The sequence below is a fragment of the Thalia democratica genome, chromosome 2 (assembly GCF_965202585.1).
Source record: "Thalia democratica chromosome 2, ktThaDemo2.hap1.1, whole genome shotgun sequence".
NCBI classification, from domain to species: Eukaryota; Metazoa; Chordata; class Thaliacea; order Salpida; family Salpidae; genus Thalia; species Thalia democratica.
Genome location: NC_139166.1, coordinates 22,949,937 through 22,970,278, shown reverse-complemented (window position 1 = coordinate 22,970,278; position 20,342 = coordinate 22,949,937). Strand labels below are relative to the sequence as shown.

The 20,342-nt window shown below is 26.0% G+C and overlaps 1 protein-coding gene across 1 annotated transcript; it reads left to right on the top strand.

Moving 5' to 3' along the window:
• The first annotated feature begins 465 nt into the window (after positions 1-465).
• Positions 466-9,042, top strand: LOC145828455 (uncharacterized). Its single transcript, XM_082936215.1, has 11 exons — positions 466-533; positions 1,012-1,125; positions 1,889-2,062; positions 3,165-3,322; positions 4,006-4,141; positions 4,461-4,618; positions 4,862-4,931; positions 6,536-6,736; positions 6,946-7,059; positions 7,552-8,424; positions 8,948-9,042. Exons 1-11 carry the CDS (start codon positions 503-505, stop codon positions 9,040-9,042), a joined length of 2,124 nt encoding a protein of 707 aa, XP_082792341.1. The 5' UTR covers positions 466-502.
• Positions 9,043-20,342: the final 11,300 nt, after the last annotated feature.

Below are 20,342 nucleotides of genomic sequence, written 5' to 3'. Positions count from 1 at the left end.
CTATACAGTCTATTTATTTAGTAGTTAAATTGAAATAGTTAAAAGATAACAGATACAAACGATGTTCTGAAAGTATTTTAGCAAAATGTTTGTTTAAAACTGTATAATTATAATGCACATTTAGCAATAATTAGTAAACATGTCAAAATAACTTTCAATAGGTATTAGAAACGTTAATAAACTTGAAGCTAACTTAGTATTTTAATTTAAGGATTTTATTATAGTTATTTTCTAGATGCAGTATCGTTAAACGTGTTTTTAATTTTTTGTTTTCGTTTGTTCGTTGCATCTAACTGAAATTTAGTTATTTAAAAAGTAAAAATTAGGTGATTAACAGTATGCTTGACAAAAATTAATCATAGATTTTTTTTGTATAACTGTTTAAGCTTATGATAGGTTTCTCTTTACGTATATTTAAACTTTTGTACGTGTATTAGGTTAAAACATATGAGTAATTGTTAGTAAGTTTAGTTAGAGCAACTAAAAAAAACACTATTAAAGCATGTTTGTTTTTAGTTTGATCATTTTATTAGGTAAGTTTTTATACTAAAATTTAATGTAGGATTTTTTTTATAGTTTCTTTTTATATGAATTAAATTTTATTTATTATGATAAAAATGTATTGCAAATTATATATTCAAGTAAACTAATACTTTTATTCTTTTTGTAGTAAACACACTTAGAAAAATAACACTTTTTTTATATTAAAATTTATAAGATATATCGTAAGTTACTATAATAAATAAATCGGCACTTTAAAGTTATAAAAATTGTTTAAAAAAAAATCTTACTGTTTTTTCTTAAACACTAGTTTTTAACACAAATTTGTACTAATAAACATTTTTTTTTAAATGCAGTGAATCTTTATGTAATAGACAAATACAAAGTATACGCTGTTTATTAAAGAAGTCTGAACATTGTTATAATTATTTTTTTCATTTTTGTTTATAAAAACACTTGTTTAGATATAGCTTATTTTTAACTTGTTAATTACCTTTTTATTTATTTAAGAAGTATTCGGAACAACAAGACAAGCACCTATACAAATATTAAGCTGCAATGATGTTAATGAAAGTAGTAAAGACTTAGATTGGGCATTCATAAATAGCTGTAAAAATGACAGCGGTAAATAATTTCATTGTTTAAAGTATTTGATGATGTTAGATTTTAAGCTTTTCAAGTGTTATCTTTACGTTATGTTATTCTAATATCGTCATTTAGATATTGAAAATGTTTGTACTAAATGTTATAAATCTGAATAAATAGTTTTAGTACATTATGCTGATAATAAACTTATTCGGTCTAAATTTACTTAAATTTTGATCTAACATATTTTTTTAATGTTTTAGGCTTGTTAAACTTTAATATAGATATGAATTAAAAATACACTAACAATTTTGTTTAACTTTATTTAAATTACTCCGTTTAATCAGACAGCTATAAAATTTAAAAAATCAAAATACAGAGCGATAAAATAAAATAAAATAGGTGTGAAAATAAAAATTAAAACGTGTATAAAAAAAAATGTGCTTGTCGATGAATTAGAATTAAAATATCAAAATAAAGTTTACTGTTAATTGAAAAAACAGTATGATTTTTTTAAGTTAAATTATTTTACAAAATTCTTACTTAAGTTTTTAAAATATTTTTACTATACAATTTTTAAACCACAAACTATTTTTTATAATACTAAACTATACTAAAATAGTTTTAAATCAAAAAATTAAACTTTGTTTTAAATATTATTCTGTTAATACTTGTTTTACGCCTTTTTTGAAATGTTTTTCAAATCAACATATTACTTTTATGGTGAATAAAAGATATAAAGTGTAAACCTCTCTGTATTGTTTTCAAACTCTACAGTTTCTAATATGCATATTTAAAATAGGTGATTATTGGCAAGGAGATATGAAACTAAACGACTTGCAAAAACAAATACTAGAGTTAGACAAACCGGATGTAGACCAGAGGGCAGTGATTACCAAAAATTTGCGACTTTTTTGGACGAAAAAAGACAGCAACAACAACACAGTAGTTCCATATGTTTACGATTCTACCATATGTAAGACTTTGTTTCTAGTTTTTTTCATCTACACACATAAATGTTACTTTTTAAAGTACAATTAGTAAAATCATACAAATACATGTATTTAATACAAGTTTAATTTGTTTTGACAAAGTAATGCGTATTGATAAGTAAAATACTTAAAGTGAACTGTATTTGAAATTCTTCGTCTTGGTTAAAATAAAAGTTTCATTTCTTTGAAACATACTATTACTAAAAATAATTATTCAGATTTAGATTTTGTTGAGTAAAGCATATCTGTCTACTTAATTAGACTAGCTATAAAACTTTTGTAAAATCTAAATGAAAAGAACTAAAACATGAATGCAATGCAAAACTTTCTAAATCGTATATTGTAAGTAATTAAGTTATATATTATAAAAGAAAAAGCTTAAAATGAACACAATCCTACTTATTTTAAGTATTTTGTCTTTTGCAAAACTAAACTTAGACTAAAAATAGTATATTGAGATTTTTCAAAATCTAAAGGCATTTAATAAAAAAAGTTATTAAACATGTTAAATTTTTACTTAACATTTTTTTAGTACAAAAACTAGTAGGATACATTTTCGTTTTAAAAATTATGTTGCGAGTTGTCTAGCTAGTTTAGATATTTGAATGTAAATTGATTTTAATATAGTTTTCTTTTCTAATGTAGTAATGTAAAGTTATTTTATATAAAGGTTTAAAGAAAATATAATATTTAAAATACTTACAATGTACGTTTTAAAATCGTAATTAGACACATAGTTTATATTAATCATCTATTTTTCTATTCGACTTTTGTTTTTTTAATTTAATTTTATGTGTAATTTAAGTTGTGTACGTACATAAGTAAATATGATTAATAATAAAAAATATACTTCAGTTAGATCTACCAACTACTACAAACCCTAAGGTTATCAGACTAAAATCATTTATACCTAATGATATAGTTAGATCAAACATAAATGAAGTAAGTAAATACTTATAACTAACACTTCTAATTTTAAAACTATAGAACTTAAAAAACTGAATTATTTTAAAAATTTATTCACGCAGCCATAAAATTATACCATAGTCTAAACTAAAAAAATAAAAAATACAACTTATTTCGCAGCGGAAAGTTCCAAACCGACGATTCAGGAGGGCTTCGACGCAATAGCTAATAAGACATGCCTGAGAATTTTGCCGAGAGAGGGTGATGCGAATTACGTAAGAATTTTCAAGGGACAAGGCTGTTATTCGTACGTTGGTATGCAGAATGGCGAACAGGAAGTTAGTAGTGACTGACGTACAGGAAATGCTCTACATTTTTTGTTAAATGTGTTTAAAAAAAAACGTTTTGCTTTTTGACGTAATAATCAGCTTTACAAAGTAGCTGTATAAAGTTTAAAAATATATATAATTTACTCAAAAAAAAAAATAGTATTAAAAGTTTAAAAGTTTTAAAAACTTCAGAAAAAATTAAATTGAACTTTGAATTGAGAGTTAACGTTTTATACTTTAATTAAAACATTGTATTAGATCTTGATTTTTTAAATTAGCTACTACTTATACATTTTAAAATGTAGTTGTATAAAATTAAATATTAAGAAAAAAAATAATAAATAATTTAGGTACACTTAAAAACTATCGGGTTACATTAAACTTGTTTTATAAACAGAATATATTTAAAAGTAAATAGTTTTGAAAGGACTAAAATAACTTAACAATGTGGCAATTCCTAAATAACTTTGTTTTACATAAGTTTTTAGAAGAGCTAAAAATCTGATGTCTTTAACTAATAATTTCTAAAATGAATACTGAAACAAAAGTTTGAAACCTCTAAGAGTTTTATAGCAAACTATTTTTCAAAAAAAGTACTTTTTGTTCCTTTAATGCGGGTACCTTAACTTGAACGTGTTACGTTATATATTAAATTATATGTAGAAAAAAAAATAATTCACAAAACCAACTAGCTGTCATTGGGAAATGGATGCGTATGGAAAAGGACGGTCATCCACGAGTTTATGCACGCCGTGGGCTTCTTTCATGAACAATCCCGTCCCGACAGAGACAATTACGTGAAAATACTGTTTGAAAACATCAATGAAGGTCAAATAGTTGAAAGCTTACAAACTTTATTAAAAGTTTTAAACTGTATAAAAAATACTTTTTTTGCATGAAAAGTTAAAGTTTTTTTTTTGTTTCAAGGTAAGTTAGTGATTTTCCGTTTTTTTTTAAATTAAATATATAAATTAAACAATTAATAGTTGTAAGCACAAATAGTTACATCTTTTTTTTTCAGTTACTCAAAACAGCTTGTAACGCGGTATAACGGTAGAACATCAATGTTTAAGCTTCCGACCAAACTACTAGAACTAATTTCACCTTATAGTAAAATCACCTTATATTTACTTACTTTATTTTTCAGACAAGCAGTCTAATTTTAGGACAATAGATGCGCGGTTCATTGATTCGAAGGGAGTTGCTTACGATCTGCACTCTGTCATGCATTATGGGTCTTATTACTTTTCAAACAACTCAAATCCGACCATTGTTGATGTAAACACAGGAGAAACGCTTCAAAATGTTTGTTCTAGTATATTAATTGGTTAAAATTATAATTTTGATACAATTTTGATACTGAAATTAGTTAATACTTTTTTTATTTGCGCATATTTTTTTCTAATTTAGTTCTACTTAAGTTGTTATTGTATGTGTTAGAAAAAAGGTAACCATTATTGTATATATTGTGAAATACACCAATATCATATGTAGAGCAAAAACCATAGGTCTAGTTATTTTTGAAAGAATTTAACAATGTTTCTTTAGGTGGGAAGAATATTCACTAACGAAGATGCATTACAAATAAACCTTGCGTATGAATGTGAAGACACGAAAAGTGAGATGTTGATAACAAATTAAGAAAAAATAAAACTCTTTTAGTCTTAAGCTTATTTAAACCGTCTTTATAAAGTTATTGCTATTGGGACCAGTTGCGTTACCGGTTTCCTTCGAAACTACCTCTATCTCGGGCTCGGCAGCTTCGTCGGAGCCTCAGAGCAACTTACTTCAGTCCGAGACCGAAGCGGGGTGGTTTGATCGCCAAAGTTTCAGCAACATATTCTATCGATGTGTACACTTAAATTTGTTATTATAAAGAATATAGTATTATAATGTAAAATATTTATTATGCACAAGATAGTAAACAGAATTAAACAAGGAAAAGAAACGTCTCCTGGATTTCCTCCTTGTTGCGCTACTACGATTGCTTTATTCTCGCACTCGACGTCAGAGTGGCTAGCTCGTCTCGTGTGCGTGAGCTTAGCAACCGTTGCTTAGTCCTTTTTGTGTTCTGGTCAATAATCTTTGTGTTGAGATAAATGTACAACATTACCAATACAAAAGAAAAAACAAATACAGAAAAATGTTCTGACAAAAACATAGAGTAGAAACAACTTGTCTGTTGCAATGTAACTAAAGTTGGTGCCGCCGTGCGCGGGGGTTACTAGACAGGAGAATAGTGCTCGGAGATCGATGCTGGATACTCCACTAGATTGATGCTACTGTGTGCGTGGGCTGATTTGTTAGAACTCAATGTCTGTCTTCGTTAGAGCTCAATTGGCTCGGTTTAAAGATTGATGCTGTAGCTTAAGCTTCGTAAAGTGGCGATGGTCTTTCAAATTTGAGAGCGACAGAGTAACGCTCGTGATTCTTGCTTCGTGATTGAGCGTTTTTGTACTTGTTTTATCGTGATCATTGTGTAATATTACGCTTTTTAAGACCATATTAGGTGATGTTTGGTGCGTGTGAGTTAACTTTTTGAGCTAATGCAATTTATAAGTTACATTCTTTCATCGAGTTTATCAAGAGTTTACTTTAGTTCAATATTTACAAACAAGTTACTGTAGTTCAATCAAGAAGTCAAATAATAAATTTTAAATGACTTTGGCTTTTATTGTCTTTTATTTGTGTGAATTTTGTTTTTAAGAATAAAGTTTTGTATATTTTAATTGATTTAGTAATTTTAAAGTTTATATAAAGATATATTTGAATTTTTGAATTTGGACACTTAAAGCAAAAAAGATTATTTTCCACAAGTATTCTACAAAGTAGTTTTACTTTTTGTTTAACTTCAAGTTACTAACATTAAGAAGATTACATTTGAATAAACCGTTTAAGTTTTTAATATACAAGTACTTATCCTTATGATTTCTTTGTTAAAAACCTTTGATATTTTTAAGTTTTATGTTTTATAGAAAGGTAAAGACAGCGTAAGAAAAACTTTAACATTTTTTACTATAAAATCTAACACCTTGTCTGTTTAAAGTAACTTTCAAGTAACTTTATCCTTAATACCTACATACAGCTGTAGTGAAACACTAATTCTAAACGAGTGTTAGAAATAGACAACTTATTATCAACAAAGTAAAAACATTAAAACGCCTTACAAAGTTTAGTTTTAAGCTTTGAAAAGTATTTATGAAAAACTTTTTTTTTACCTAGCTACCTGTGAATGGCTTCCTGAGCTTTACAACCAGGCTTCAATTTTGCAAGTTCCTGACAAAAACAACCCAACGGTTTTCAACAAAGGTGAGCAAGTCGACATCAAGTGTCCCAGTGACATGGTTCCAGACGGACCTGCTACTTCGAATTGCGGCCAGTATGGCTTTTTTATTCCTGGATCCTTCAAATGTAAAATTCCCGGTTAGCTTTTGTGCTTGTACTTTGATGATCCTCTGATTGGTCATGACAAAGATGAACTTTCCGAGTAGAAATAGTTGTAATTCTTTGGTAAACAAAATAAACTTTAAAACTGACTGATGTTTTGTATACTTTCAAAAACAGACGATTAACAAGTGTGTTTTATTAGTTTAATTGTTTTTTAATTCTTAAGTAATCTTAATTTTCACCAGACGTAACCACTGCAATTAGTACAACTAACCCAGATACAACAACTACTAATAGATTAACTACAAAACAAGAAACATCTACTAACAAAGTAACATCAACTTTAATTACTAAAACAGGTTTGGTTTTAAACTAATACAACTTGTTTTCAATACTTTATTTTAATTTTCTTTTTCGGAAATCACTTAACAACAATGTTTTCAGTTAAAAACTAATATATTTTAAACTTGTTAATACTTAAAATCTAAACTTTTATATTTGTATAATTATTTTGTTAGGCTTTTTTTGTAAGATCATATGCTAGACATTGAATTTAGCACTACTTAAAGTTTATTCAAACTAAAGTTTTTAATAATTCTAGTTTTGTATAATGTTACAATTTAAAACGTTTGAATTTAAACCCGTAACATCAAAAAAACTCAAAAAAAACTTTTAACTGAACGCTTCTTAAAATTAAATTAAAAACTAGCTCGTAAACTTTATTTAGCTTTCAAAAACCACAAAGTAAAAATTAGTTAGCCAACATTAAGAGCAACCAGTCAGTAACAAATAAACGATACCATGAACCATTGTTTATTTAAAATTTATACTTTAAACAACATTTTTAACAGAAGGTACAACTACCAAAAAGACAAACCCAACAACTACCATTAAGACAAATCCAACAAGTACTAGTGAGACAAATCCAACAACTACTATTAAGACAAACCCAACAACTACTGTTAAGACAAATCCAACAAGTACTAGTGAGACAAATCCAACAACTACTATTAAGACAAATTCAACAACTACTATTAAGACAAACCCAACAACTACTATTAAAACAAATCCAACAACTACTATTAAGACAAATCCAACAAGTACTAGTGAGACAAATCCAACAACTACTACTAAGACAAATCCAACAACTACTATTAAGACAAATCCAACAAGTACTAGTGAGACAAATCCAACAACTACTATTAAAACAAATCCAACAACTACCATTAAGACAAATCCAACAAGTACTAGTGAGACAAATCCAACAACTACTATTAAAACAAACCCAACAACTACTGTTAAGACAAATCCAACAAGTACTAGTGAGACAAACCCAACAACTACTGTTAAGACAAACCCAACAACTACTGTTAAGACAAATCCAACAAGTACTAGTGAGACAAATCCAACAACTACTATTAAGACAAATCCAACGACTACTATTAAGACAAACCCAACAACTACTATTAAAACAAATCCAACAACTACTATTAAGACAAATCCAACAAGTACTAGTGAGACAAATCCAACAACTACTACTAAGACAAATCCAACAACTACTATTAAAACAAATCCAACAAGTACTAGTGAGACAAATCCAACAACTACTACTAAAACAAACCAAACAACTACTACTAAGACAAACCCAACAACTACTAATAGTTTAGTTACAAAACAAGAAACATCTACTAACAAAGTAACAATAACTTTGATTACTACAACAGGTTTGTTTTTAAACTGATACAACTTGTTTTAAAGATTTTTTTATTGTCTATTCGGAAATTACTCTAAGTTAATTTTTTAATGAAAAACTAAGACATTTTAAACTTGTTTATACTTAAAATCAAAACTTTCATATTTTAAAAAACTTTTTGAACGGGATTTTTCGTAAAATCATGAGCTAAACTTTTAAACTACTTAAAGCTTTTTTAAGTTAAATTTGTTAATAGTTCTAGTTCTGTAAAATGATACAATCTAAAACATTTAAATTTAAATTTGTAGAATAACAAAACTCGACAAACTTCTAATAAAATAAATCATATCTAAATTAAAAAAAATAATTTGTAAACTTTATTTAGCCATCAAAAACCACAAAGTAAAAATTAGTTAGCCAACATTAAGAGCAACCAATCAGTAAACTAATAAACATTACCATAAACCGTTGTTCATTTGAAAATAAACTTCAAACACCACTTTTTAACAGAAGATACAACTACTACAAAGACAAATCCTACGACTACTATTAAGACAAACCCAGCAACTACACTTCGAGCTACAACCACAACAGCAGAACCAAAAGAAACTACAGTCAAATCTACAACAGTCACAAATACCCCTATTAAAACTACAACAAATCCTTCAACCACATCGACCTCTAGTTTTAGTAGTTTTATAAAACAAAACAAGTTTTTAAATGTTCTTTTAGTTTGCTTGTGTGTGTTTTTCTAATAAGCTAGTCTATGTAAGTTGCCTTTTTTTCTTGAAAGTTTTTTAGACTTTTTGATACAAATAAGAAAAATCCTAAACATTTTTTTCATAACCTAAGTTTATAAGTTTTTTAAATAGCTTTTTATAGCAGTATCAATTTTAAGTTTTAGAGTTTTACACAAATTTTAACACCAAGTTAAGTTTATTTTTTTCAGTCTTTTCATACACCAATGATATATAAAGTTTACTAACTTATACGTTAACTTAGTTCAAAATAAAAAATTAAATAAGTTTATTAACATAAAAGTTAGTAAAGTTTTAGATAGAAATTCGGAAGGTTTTAATTCTTTGCATTTACTCTAAAATTTTTTTGTAGTTTTGATTTTATTTTAAGTTTTTTTTTTGTTAAGTACTAATTTTAACTCAATTTAATACATAAGTATGTTATGTATAGTAATACGAAATAAGTTTGAGTTTCTTACATTTAATTTTCCAACTTAAAAATAACAACTTAAAAGGGTTGTAGCTGATACTTCGAAATTTACTTTAAGGTTTTAATTTGGGTATAAGAAATTATTCCATTTCTTCCAGAAATTATTAGTTATATTTAATGTTATATAGTAACTAAAAAAGTTCTCAGCTTTTTACATAACTCAATTTTTAGTAGGCGTTTCAAGTATTTACAATTTTTTTTTCCAAGTTAATATTTCTTAGCAAAATAAAAACGTTGAAACTATTTATTTTTATCTGGTTGAACTTAAGTAAGATTTGGAATTTTTTTTGTAGAAACGAGCTATATATACTTAAAAATTTCTTGGTAGGCTACATTATAAACAAATACCTACATTAGCCATAGTATTTTTTTAAAGTTCTACTTAAGAATACATAAAAACAAAAATGTAATGAACTAAACATATAAAAGGTAGCATAGTTTACTCACAAATAAAATAGATCATATAATTTCAAAAACTTATGACAAGATGCTTAAACTAGTTTCTACTGCATTAGTTTTTTTATAAAATGCACACGGGCGAAAAAAATCTTGCTGACCCCTAATACAAAAGTTTTTTAATTTCGTTTGTAGAAAATTAAATGTAAAATTCATTGTATCACCAAACAAAATTGGTATATTAAAAATTAAACTTAAGATACAACTACTGCAAACTATAGTTTATTGTTATTTATTTCTTAAATTTCAATTAATTATTAAAAAATATAGATTGTTTTTAAAAACATTTTATCTCACTTATTTGTGAGATTTATTCCGTACATTACGTGCGTACTTCTTAAAATGCGTACCTTATTGATGTCCGTACTCTACCAGTCCAAATATACCTTTTGCATCAAAACTCGACAAAAGTTATAAGTATATACTATAATAAACTATCAAAATATATTCTATTTTGGTTCTTTAATTTTGAAAAAGGGATTAAGTAATTTAGTTACGGTGAAGTTTGAGTTTTTTCACTGTTTGTAATAGTCATTTTATTAATAATAATTCTAACATTTGAGTCATAACAGCTAATTAATGTACAGATATTCTTTCAAACAATTAGTTTTAGTTCTATTGAAAATTGTTAACAAGTTATATGATTAAAAAGTAACTTATCAATGTTCAAGTATTTTATTACTGCTTTAAATTCAATCATGGTATAACTTGTAAATAATACACGTTACTTAAACTGTTATAAAGTTATTTCATACAGAAAATTATTGAAAATAATTAAAAAAAATTAAGAAATTAGTAACTTTTTTATTAAAAAAGCTAACGCTAAATTGAATTTAAACAATGAATAACTGAAAATATTTTTTTTTACATTAAATTTTTAAATTATTCTAAGTAGATCAAGTTTATTATATTTCTAGACATAAAATATGATATTTATACGTTTAAAAAAAAATACAAAACATTTTACTTATAACACATAACAGTTACTTAGTTAAACAACGTAACAGTAAAAAAATTGTAATTTCACCAATACATACTTCATTAATATTGTTTTACGCACAAGACTAGGAAAAAAAATATTTTTATATAATTTTCAGATTTTTCTTACATAAAATCTTTCATAGTACATGATGTAAAATATAAATAAACTTTAAAAAATTTTAACCTATCTCCAATAAACACAACGTCGTACACACTTTTCAAATTTTTTTATTTTGTATTTTTTTGATAAACACGCAGGAAATTTTTAATAAGCTTAATTTTATGATAAATATGATGTTGTTTGAATTAATGCTGAAATTATACAACAACTTCAGCTAAAAACTTTAATTTTAACTAAATAAGTATTAATTAATCGGTAAATCATTTATTTACACAATTGTAAGCATAAAATTAAAATTTACAAAAATGCAGTCAACAAAAGTTTCAGTTAAAAGTACATGGGAATTTTTACCAATTACTTTGAAAAATTATCATACAAAGCAATGTACTTTGCTTGTATTGAACTTATCAAAGTAGAAAGATTAACTTCAACAAAAAGTTCTTCTTATACAAAATAGAATCTTAACTGATATAAAAATTAAAGTATATAACGATGAAAGTAATTGTTGAGTACACGAAATTAATACTTTCAGAAAACATCAAAGTTAATTAAAATAATTTAAATATTTATAGTTGAAGAAAGTATAATTTACAAGTAACTTTTATACAAAATATCATGAAAGAAAATAAAAGCTGCAACGTAAAAATACATTGTTTAAACACGCAAAAGATCTACATTTAATATTATCATCTGAGATCAGCATAGTTTTAAAAAGCTATAATAGTTAATTTAAAAGTTTAATTTCTATAAATATAGCATTTAAATAATACTTAGATACTTTGTTTTATAAACTAAAGTTGCTTGTAAAATTGAATATTTTTACAATAGTTTTAAATTCTAGCTAAAAATATTGTATAACTTTTTAAATTTTAAACTTTAAAACACAAAAAAAAAAAACAACTAAATTTTAATACAAACAAATTAAGAAAAAACTTAAACATTTATTTTATATAACAACCAGATCACTTGATATCCTTTCTAGATTATACAAAAAAAACACTTTCAAATATTTCAAATAATAAATAATTCATCTACTTCACTCTGTGACTTACCTTCCTCGTTAAAAATCAGTATTGAAATTTAATTATTATGTAACTTGAAAAGATATTAATTCTTTATCAACTAAAAATCATCATTAGTTCCAAGACCAAACATATTGACTTTTTTCTTGATTTTCTGTTTGCCTTTTGCTAATGCATATGTTAAAAAAAATGTTTACTAAACTATAAACTGTTTACCGAGTCTAATAAAAAATCCTGAATTACTTGGTAAAATAAATTTAAACTTTTAGGACCCATGTTTACATTTTTTCAGTTGTATGTGAAAAAATGTTTCTCTTTCGTTTTGTTCGTTTTGTTCTTCATAGTTTAATGAACTATAACTCAAAAGAGAAAACTGTTTCTAAATTATAAAGATTTAAACATTTAGATAAATTAAAAGTTTATTTTCTAATCATAAAACTCGGTGTCCCAAAAAGTCAGCTGATTCCGGCTGGTCGTTACAAACTGGTTGGTCTTCGGATAAAACTTGAGGCTGGACAAATGGGAGCAACTCGCGCTTCTCTGTCCGAACTCTTCCTCCCAATCGTCCACGCACCACGCTTTTACCCATCCGTCGTTTGAAGCGGCCACCAGCAACTTTGAGTCTCAAGCTGAAAACATACCTTTTAAAACAAGTAGAAACAAGTTAACAAAAAAATTTTACAGTCATTTTCTTACTTATTAACTATAAAATACTAGTAGTTAACCATTGCATGTTATGTCGTGTTTAATTTTAAAGACAGTTTTATTTTTTAACGACTAAAATTTCTACAAACAGAACCTAAAAGCTTTTTTTTATGTATTTAAACAAAAACTTTCAATTAACCAAAGTTTAAATGACTTCTTCATGTGAATTAGGTTTAAATTTTAATTAGGTGTCAGCAAACTGCGGCTTACTCGCCCAAGATTGCTAACAAGTTTGCAAACCTACTTGCTTACATATTGCTTTTTAACTATAAAAAGTACAACGTTTTTTACAACTAAGGTTTGAAAGTATGATTGTTTTATTTATCTGTGAAAAAGCTGTTCCTATTAAAGTTTTTATTTACTCTTTTATGTACATTTTTGTTTGAACTAAAGTTTTTTACAAGTCCCACGGTCAACGAAGAACTCTTATCAATAAATCTGTTCTATTCCATATAAAAAGCAGCTGAGCTCTGGTTTTTATCATTATGATAGTAGCTTGTCTACTTTTTGCAAATTTTATGTTGCTGATGATTACTAATACCAATACTATCATTGTTATCATAAAAATTACTTTTACTTTTGCTTAAATAAAGTGCAGTGACTAAATAAAACTCTGCAAATTTGCTTATACTTGTGTATTATTATAAAGGTAGTTTCCCATTTGTTATTTTTTGTAAATTAGTCATTAACAAAAACCTGTATTTATATAATTACTAACTCTACCGAAAAAATGTAATATTTGCTCTTTGTTTATACAAAGGTTTTGAAAGCTAAGTATATAAATAAATAGTTCAAATAGGTGACTTACCTGGTAACACCTAGATTTTGAAAATCTAGGCAATAAAAAAGTTGAAATTCAAAGCATTTGTAAAAATCTACCTGTAATAAAACATTACAACTTTAATTAATTTATACCATTAAAAAAACAAAACTCTAGCTCAATTAGTTTGTTTTTCTTCTTAGTTTTGTAGCAACAGACCTCAAGATCTCTAAAAACATACCTTAGCATCTAAAAAAAGTTGTCAATAAGCTTTAAAAACTTTTAAAATATAAATCTTAATAAAATAAAGTGATGTTCTATTGAAATTATTATTTCTAAAACTTTAAACTTTTTTTGGGTCAATGTAAAAATCATGAGTATTTAAGCTGTCTTTAAATAGGTAATAAAGTGTGATAGACAGGAAAAACTATATAAAAAGTATAATTTTTTTACTAACGAGGTAACAATAACACTTTTATACTACTATTAAGGGCATAGAAGGGGGGGGGGGTAAACACCTTTTTTGATTTTTGATCTTATTTTTATGCTACAAAATGCTTTTTACAGATTTAAAAAATTCAAAATAATTTTTGAGATACAGCCCGTCAAAGTCGGAGGCAACAATAAGTTCCTTATGGGAGGCACAAACTAAAACAGCAAAAATAGACTATTTAACTAAAAATCTATCTTCTCCTACGTTTTTTGAGAATATACCTCAAATTTTCAGGGAATGTTCCTTGATATATTTAAAAAATTCTGTCGGAAAGAATTTAAAAAAAATTAAAAAACAAAAATTATATATAAAAAAAAAACAGTTTTTTTTTAGTTTTTTTGTTATAAAATTTTTATTTTTATCCTTTTTAAATTCTGTTCGGACAGAATTTTTTAAATATTGCAAGGAACATTTTCTGAAAACTTGAGGTAGTTATCTCAAAAAACGTAGGAGATAAATGTTTAGTGATTTCTAGTTATTTGCTGCTAAAAAGGCAAATGAATTGCCTTAAATGGAAATTTTTAGTTTTGTTTCAAGTCAAATAGATTCATGGCTTTTAATCAAAATCTGGATCTGGCTGAATAAATTTTTTTTTTCTTCCTTCTTTAGATGACACACCAATATATTTTGTATACTGTTAAAAGTTTTAATGTTATTTGAAAATGCTTAAAACATATAACCTTGTATACTTTTAATTTCTTGAAGATAAACTATGTATTTTATTTGTTTAGTTTATTATGTTTAAAATCATGTACTAAAGGGTTGCCAAAAAACCTGTAATCCAGGAAAAAAAACTGGAATGAGATGTTAACTTTGTTAAAAGCTACAGTATTTAAATTAAAACAATCTGAATGCTTTTCTCTGGTAGCCTTTCCTGTGACTATCCATCAACTTCTTCTATTTAAACTACTGACTGAAAATCTTGCATTAAACAAAGGAGACACTTAATTTGGAACCCTTGGTTAACCTGATATTTTATACAGGGTTCCCACTTCCCTATAAATCCCTATAAATTTGCAATATTCTGTAAAATATATGAAAATTCCTATAAATTATGTTTTTTAGCTTGGTGATTGAAATTTGAAAGCCAAAACAGCAACACAAGGTGAAAAAACACAATAAAAATAATTAATTATTTTTTTATTATCAAAATCTTTGCAATCTCAGTACAAAACTGTGACTCTATTGTGTCACCTAGCAAATGAAGTATTTCCGTTTTTATCTTAATACAATTTATCAAAAGTTTTTTATATAACTAAAATTAGAGCTCAAAAACTTTTGTAAATTTGTTATTAAGACTTATAAGGTTAATGACATATTTTACTATATATTTCTTAAAATTATGTTCTTAACGTTTAGAATTTATTGTTTTTTTTGATAATTTCTTAATAAACTTGATATATTTTATGGATTTCCCTATAGATTTTAATTGAAATTTTAATGGAAACCCTGTTTATACTGTTTGAAAAAAAAAAGCTTGAAAAACATAGAATTTAGAACAATTTCTTATAGTAAATAATGAAATTTAGATTAGATAAATAACAACTACTACATACAATAACTTTTTCTATAATAACTGGAATTTTATTTGTTATAAAACACGTTTTAAGTAGCATTGCATTGTCTTTTCAATAATTTAATACTATTTAAAGTTTTTTTTTTACCTTAAATCAAGTTTAAATAAAACTTAAAAATACTCAATAAAACTTTAACTTTCAAAAACTTAAAAGAAATCAGTAAACTTAGATTAAATTTATAAATAACCAAAGATTAAAAGGTTGCTCTTTGGTTTACCTTTGTGTGTGCTACATAAAAATAATCTTTGTATGAAGAAATTTGTTTCAGTTTTCACAACACTTTTAAAACAATTAAAAAGTTAATATAGACAAGGGTCGCACTCGCATCCTTAAAATGTCTTAAAAGGCCAATTATTTGATAAAAGTTGCTCGAAGCTAATGTTGAAAAATCTTCCACAACAGCTGTCAAGAATATTTGTAGTAATTAATACAAAGTTATTGTTTCAAACCAATCAAATAAGCAATAGTAAATAAAGCACCAATAGTTGTATACAATATATCTTAATTATAATTTTAACAAAAAATATTTAAGAAGTATGTTTTTTGTTTTGTAAGTTATGTGGGAGTATTTGGCTCTGCAGGCCACAGTTTGCTGGAGGTTTAAACAGCACAGTACTATAGCATCAAAACTTTTAAATTAGTTAGGTTTTAATGTACAATATGCATTTATTAAAGTAAAAATGCGTAAAAACAGAATTAATTTATACTATCTGCACTAGAGTTTTAATGTCATCCTATAAAATACAAATCTCAGGTAATATTTTATAAGATTTATCACATATCAAGTGCAAACATGTAAAGATTACTCTAATTTTTTTTCAATTTTGTTGCACTACTGTCTGAAAATGGAAACTTTAAGCTCATCAAAGTTCCATGTGTGTCCTGAAACATCCAGAAATGCTCTACTAAATAAAAGGAACAACAAGCAAAAACTTGTGCAATTACCAGAAGCTATCTACAAATCTCTTTTACCTCATACACAAAATCTCAGTTCATTTGTGAGTTTGCATCAAAGTTATGTTTAGTAATCTATCTATTTTTGTATCAAACTCTCATGTTAGTTTTGTATAATTAAAATAGTACCTTTATTTTTTATATGAAAAAGGTAAGTATGTAAAGTGTTAATACAATGATTCTAAAACTGACTTTTTATAAACAAGAAAATAATAAATAACTTTTGATATGGTGTTAATTTTTCAAAAATCTTTTGCTATTAGCTTATCTAAATCTATATATTAGTTGTAAATTTGTCTTTTGACATGATGTAATTTTAAATATTTGTTAAAAAGTTTTAACAATATATCTTTAAATAAGTTTAAGTTGTTTAAAAAACAAAAAGAAAGTTTTAGATTATTATTTACTCAACCAACCAAAAAGCTTGCCTTCTTACCAATTCAACAATTAAAAGTAGGTTTAAAATTACATTTTTCCACGTCACAGAAGAAATCTCACAAACAAAACAGTTGTCACATACACATTTGACTTTTTATTTAAGTTTGTCTAATGAGATAATGTATTGATGTTTTTTTTATCATTACCTTTTAAAAGTTATTATTATAAATTAGAACAGTGACTTTGGGCCATGGAAAACTAGTGATGAAAAGCATAATGATACACCTATGTCACGTAGTTCTACTAATCAACCTTACAGGTATTGCTTTTGATTTTTTAAATTTATTTAATTTACCTGCTATGTTTATTTTGTTTAGAGTTACAAAGCATTTCATTTAACTACTTTTTTATGTGAATTAGAAGTAAAATCAGATATGATATGTATGAAAGATTCAGTTTGGTGCTTGAAAAGTATAAACTTTTAATAAGAGGTGTGTCAAATAGTTTTTAATTAAAATGATTTTTTTAAGGTTTATTTTTTAGTTGCCTGCTAAACAATGTATTATTAGTATTTTTATACATTTAAGTGTTGTCTGTCTAAAGAACGTTTTTAACACTTTTTTTCAGAATATTACTTTTATTACTATTATTTTAAAATTTTATAAAGATAAACTATATCAAGTTGTTTTTTAATACCAACACTCAGATAAGTGTTTAAAAATTAAAATATACCCTTTCAAAAGTTGTCTTTTATCATATGCAAATCTTACCACTAAAAACATAATATTTTACAGTTTTATAACAACAATCTTCACTCTAAAAGTTCTTGATGTTTTCCTTATTGCTCCACTAAAATATTTTTTATTTTCGTCTTACTTCTTTGTTTGTTTAATAAATAGTTTAACAAAATAACATTTGTTGTGTCTTTATTTTGTAGTATAGTTAAAATAAAGTAAACTTTTTTTAAGAATATTTTCTTTTATAAAGTTTTTATTTTTTTAACCTAATTATAAAAGTAACAACACAAAACTAATTCCTTAAATAAAAGTATTATTTAGCACATTGGGATCCACCACTACAAATCTTATGACTTCAGTGAGTGATTCAAACGCTGAAGTTGTTTTGTCTCCAAGAGCAAAATCTTTAGAATCAAGAAGTAAATTTGCAAAAGGAAAGAAAAGCAGCTCATCTTCTTTAAATCGCGCCAAAATGAAGTTTGTGTCTCTTTAACTTACCTGATGTTACATAACAGTGTTTAACTTTAAATCAAATATTTTTTTTTATAAGACCTACTTTTTTAATTTAACAATTTGAACTGTAAATGTCATACTTTTAAAAACAGTTTTAAAATTTATTTGAATAATTTTCAGTACCTCAAAAGATCCTCCTAAGTCATCCAGAACTCCCCTACCCATCAAGCACTCATCAAAATTTCCATTTTTGTATCACGGAATGAAGGACATAAGTTATGTTTTTCCCAAAACTCTGGAACCAAGCCAACACACTGCCCATTACAGGTTTAAAATTATGAATTTACTTTGATATTTTGTGTAAAACTATATGCGTTGAATATGTTTCTTTTTAAAAGTTATCAGTTTTATGATAAGGCCGTGGTTCACTAGCTTTTCAAAAAATGTCCACAGAAGTATTTCATACTTTTTTTATTACTTAATAAAACTTCTCTGCACAATAAATTTAAGTTATGAATATTTTTTAAGCTTTTTATCAGTTGTTTTTTTAAATAACTAGTGTTACATTTTAATTAAATATACAGGAAAAGTTATTGGTTGAATGGTAATAATATTGAAGTTTAAGTAAACAAATTTTTTTTTATATTCCTGTTTGTTGTTTAGATTACTTATTTCTTTGCAGACGTTCATACACTTACAAAGTACTTAGCCAGTACCACGAAGTGAAAGGAAACAACCAGAAAAGCTTCAGGGCTTCTCTGTACGATCAAAATTTGTTCTTTGCCAAATGCAAGAGCAGAAGCAGGCAGTTTGGTAAGACAGTCCACAATTCTGATGGAATAGATGTTTGAGTTTATTTGTAATTTTCTTTTATCAGTTTTAATAATATTTACATTTTTGTTTTTCGTTGAGTTAGTTTTTAGTTGGTTTGTTGTCAGGAAGCTTTTGTTTTATACTGTAATAGTCTGAACTAGGAGTAGCAGTATAGAGTCATATTTGTAAAAAAATAGCTGACATTTTTATTGGGACAAATAATTAAGGTTAAATTTTGAATCATACCTGGTCAAAAAATTGTAATTCTGAGTTAAGTTGATTGTCAAACACTGTCAGCAGTTGAAGCTGGTGTTAAAACAAATGAAAGCTCTTGGAATAACTAAAGCTTTTTATTATTCTTAGAATACAAACAACCTTTTGAACTAGTTCAGCATGTCTTCTATATGTCTGGTCTGTCATCAAAGAACTAAAGTAGTTGGTAAAGTTGCTACATATACCCTGTATTAAGTTTTTTAAGCATGTCCGGATCCAACCCACCAACAATAATATCTAGCCCTCAAAGTATTTTTAGCTTGATTTGTTTTTTATTACACATTGTTTCTTATAAAATTATTTTTACTTTGCTATTTTTCTGTTTGTGACCAAAATCAAAAAGTTTTCAAAATTATGTGGCACGCTAAGAACTTTTTAGTAGTCTGCACAGCGAGTTAATTTAAAATATGTCTGCCGTCTAAAAAAATCACCTATTTCTACTCTATATGGACATGATCTTTGATTTTGATGTATTTCGAATGAACAAGAATCAAGTTACCTACTTAATAAAACTTAACTCCAAGATAAACAGGAGTTCTGTAATACAAAATCAAATGTTATAAAAAGTAAACATAGACTTGCTTTAGCTTGAGAACATAAGGAATGTAAAAAAAATTAAAATTTTAAGTATATTTTAAGCAGGAAATAGTGCCAGCACACAAGTTTGCACTGTTTGTTAATAATCATCAAATTTTATTGTCCCAAAAGGGATGAAAAATTAACAAGCACATCAATCCAATAAATATGGTCTCTATGTAAATAAATTTAGTATTTGCTCAAAACAGAAAAGCAGCATCAATGAATTTGTTAAGTATGCAGGCTGTGCTAAAAATTTTGCATATGGCTACTGTAAGATCCAATATTTATTGTGTAATTTCAAGTGGAGTACCAAAAGCATGAGGATATTGATCTCTTAGAAAAGTTTGTAACTTTGCTCTGTCATGACAGTATTCTATAAAACAGTGAGTGTTAAAGATATTCACAATATATTTTATAAGT

Coding starts and splice junctions, on each gene's coding strand:
- LOC145828455 (XM_082936215.1), top strand. CDS start 503: ATGTTTGTTTTTAGTTTGATCATTTTATTAG. Junction 4,619..4,861: donor CAGGAGAAACGCTTCAAAAT/GTTTGTTCTAGT, acceptor ATGTTTCTTTAG/GTGGGAAGAATATTCACTAA. Junction 7,060..7,551: donor AACTTTAATTACTAAAACAG/GTTTGGTTTTAA, acceptor CATTTTTAACAG/AAGGTACAACTACCAAAAAG.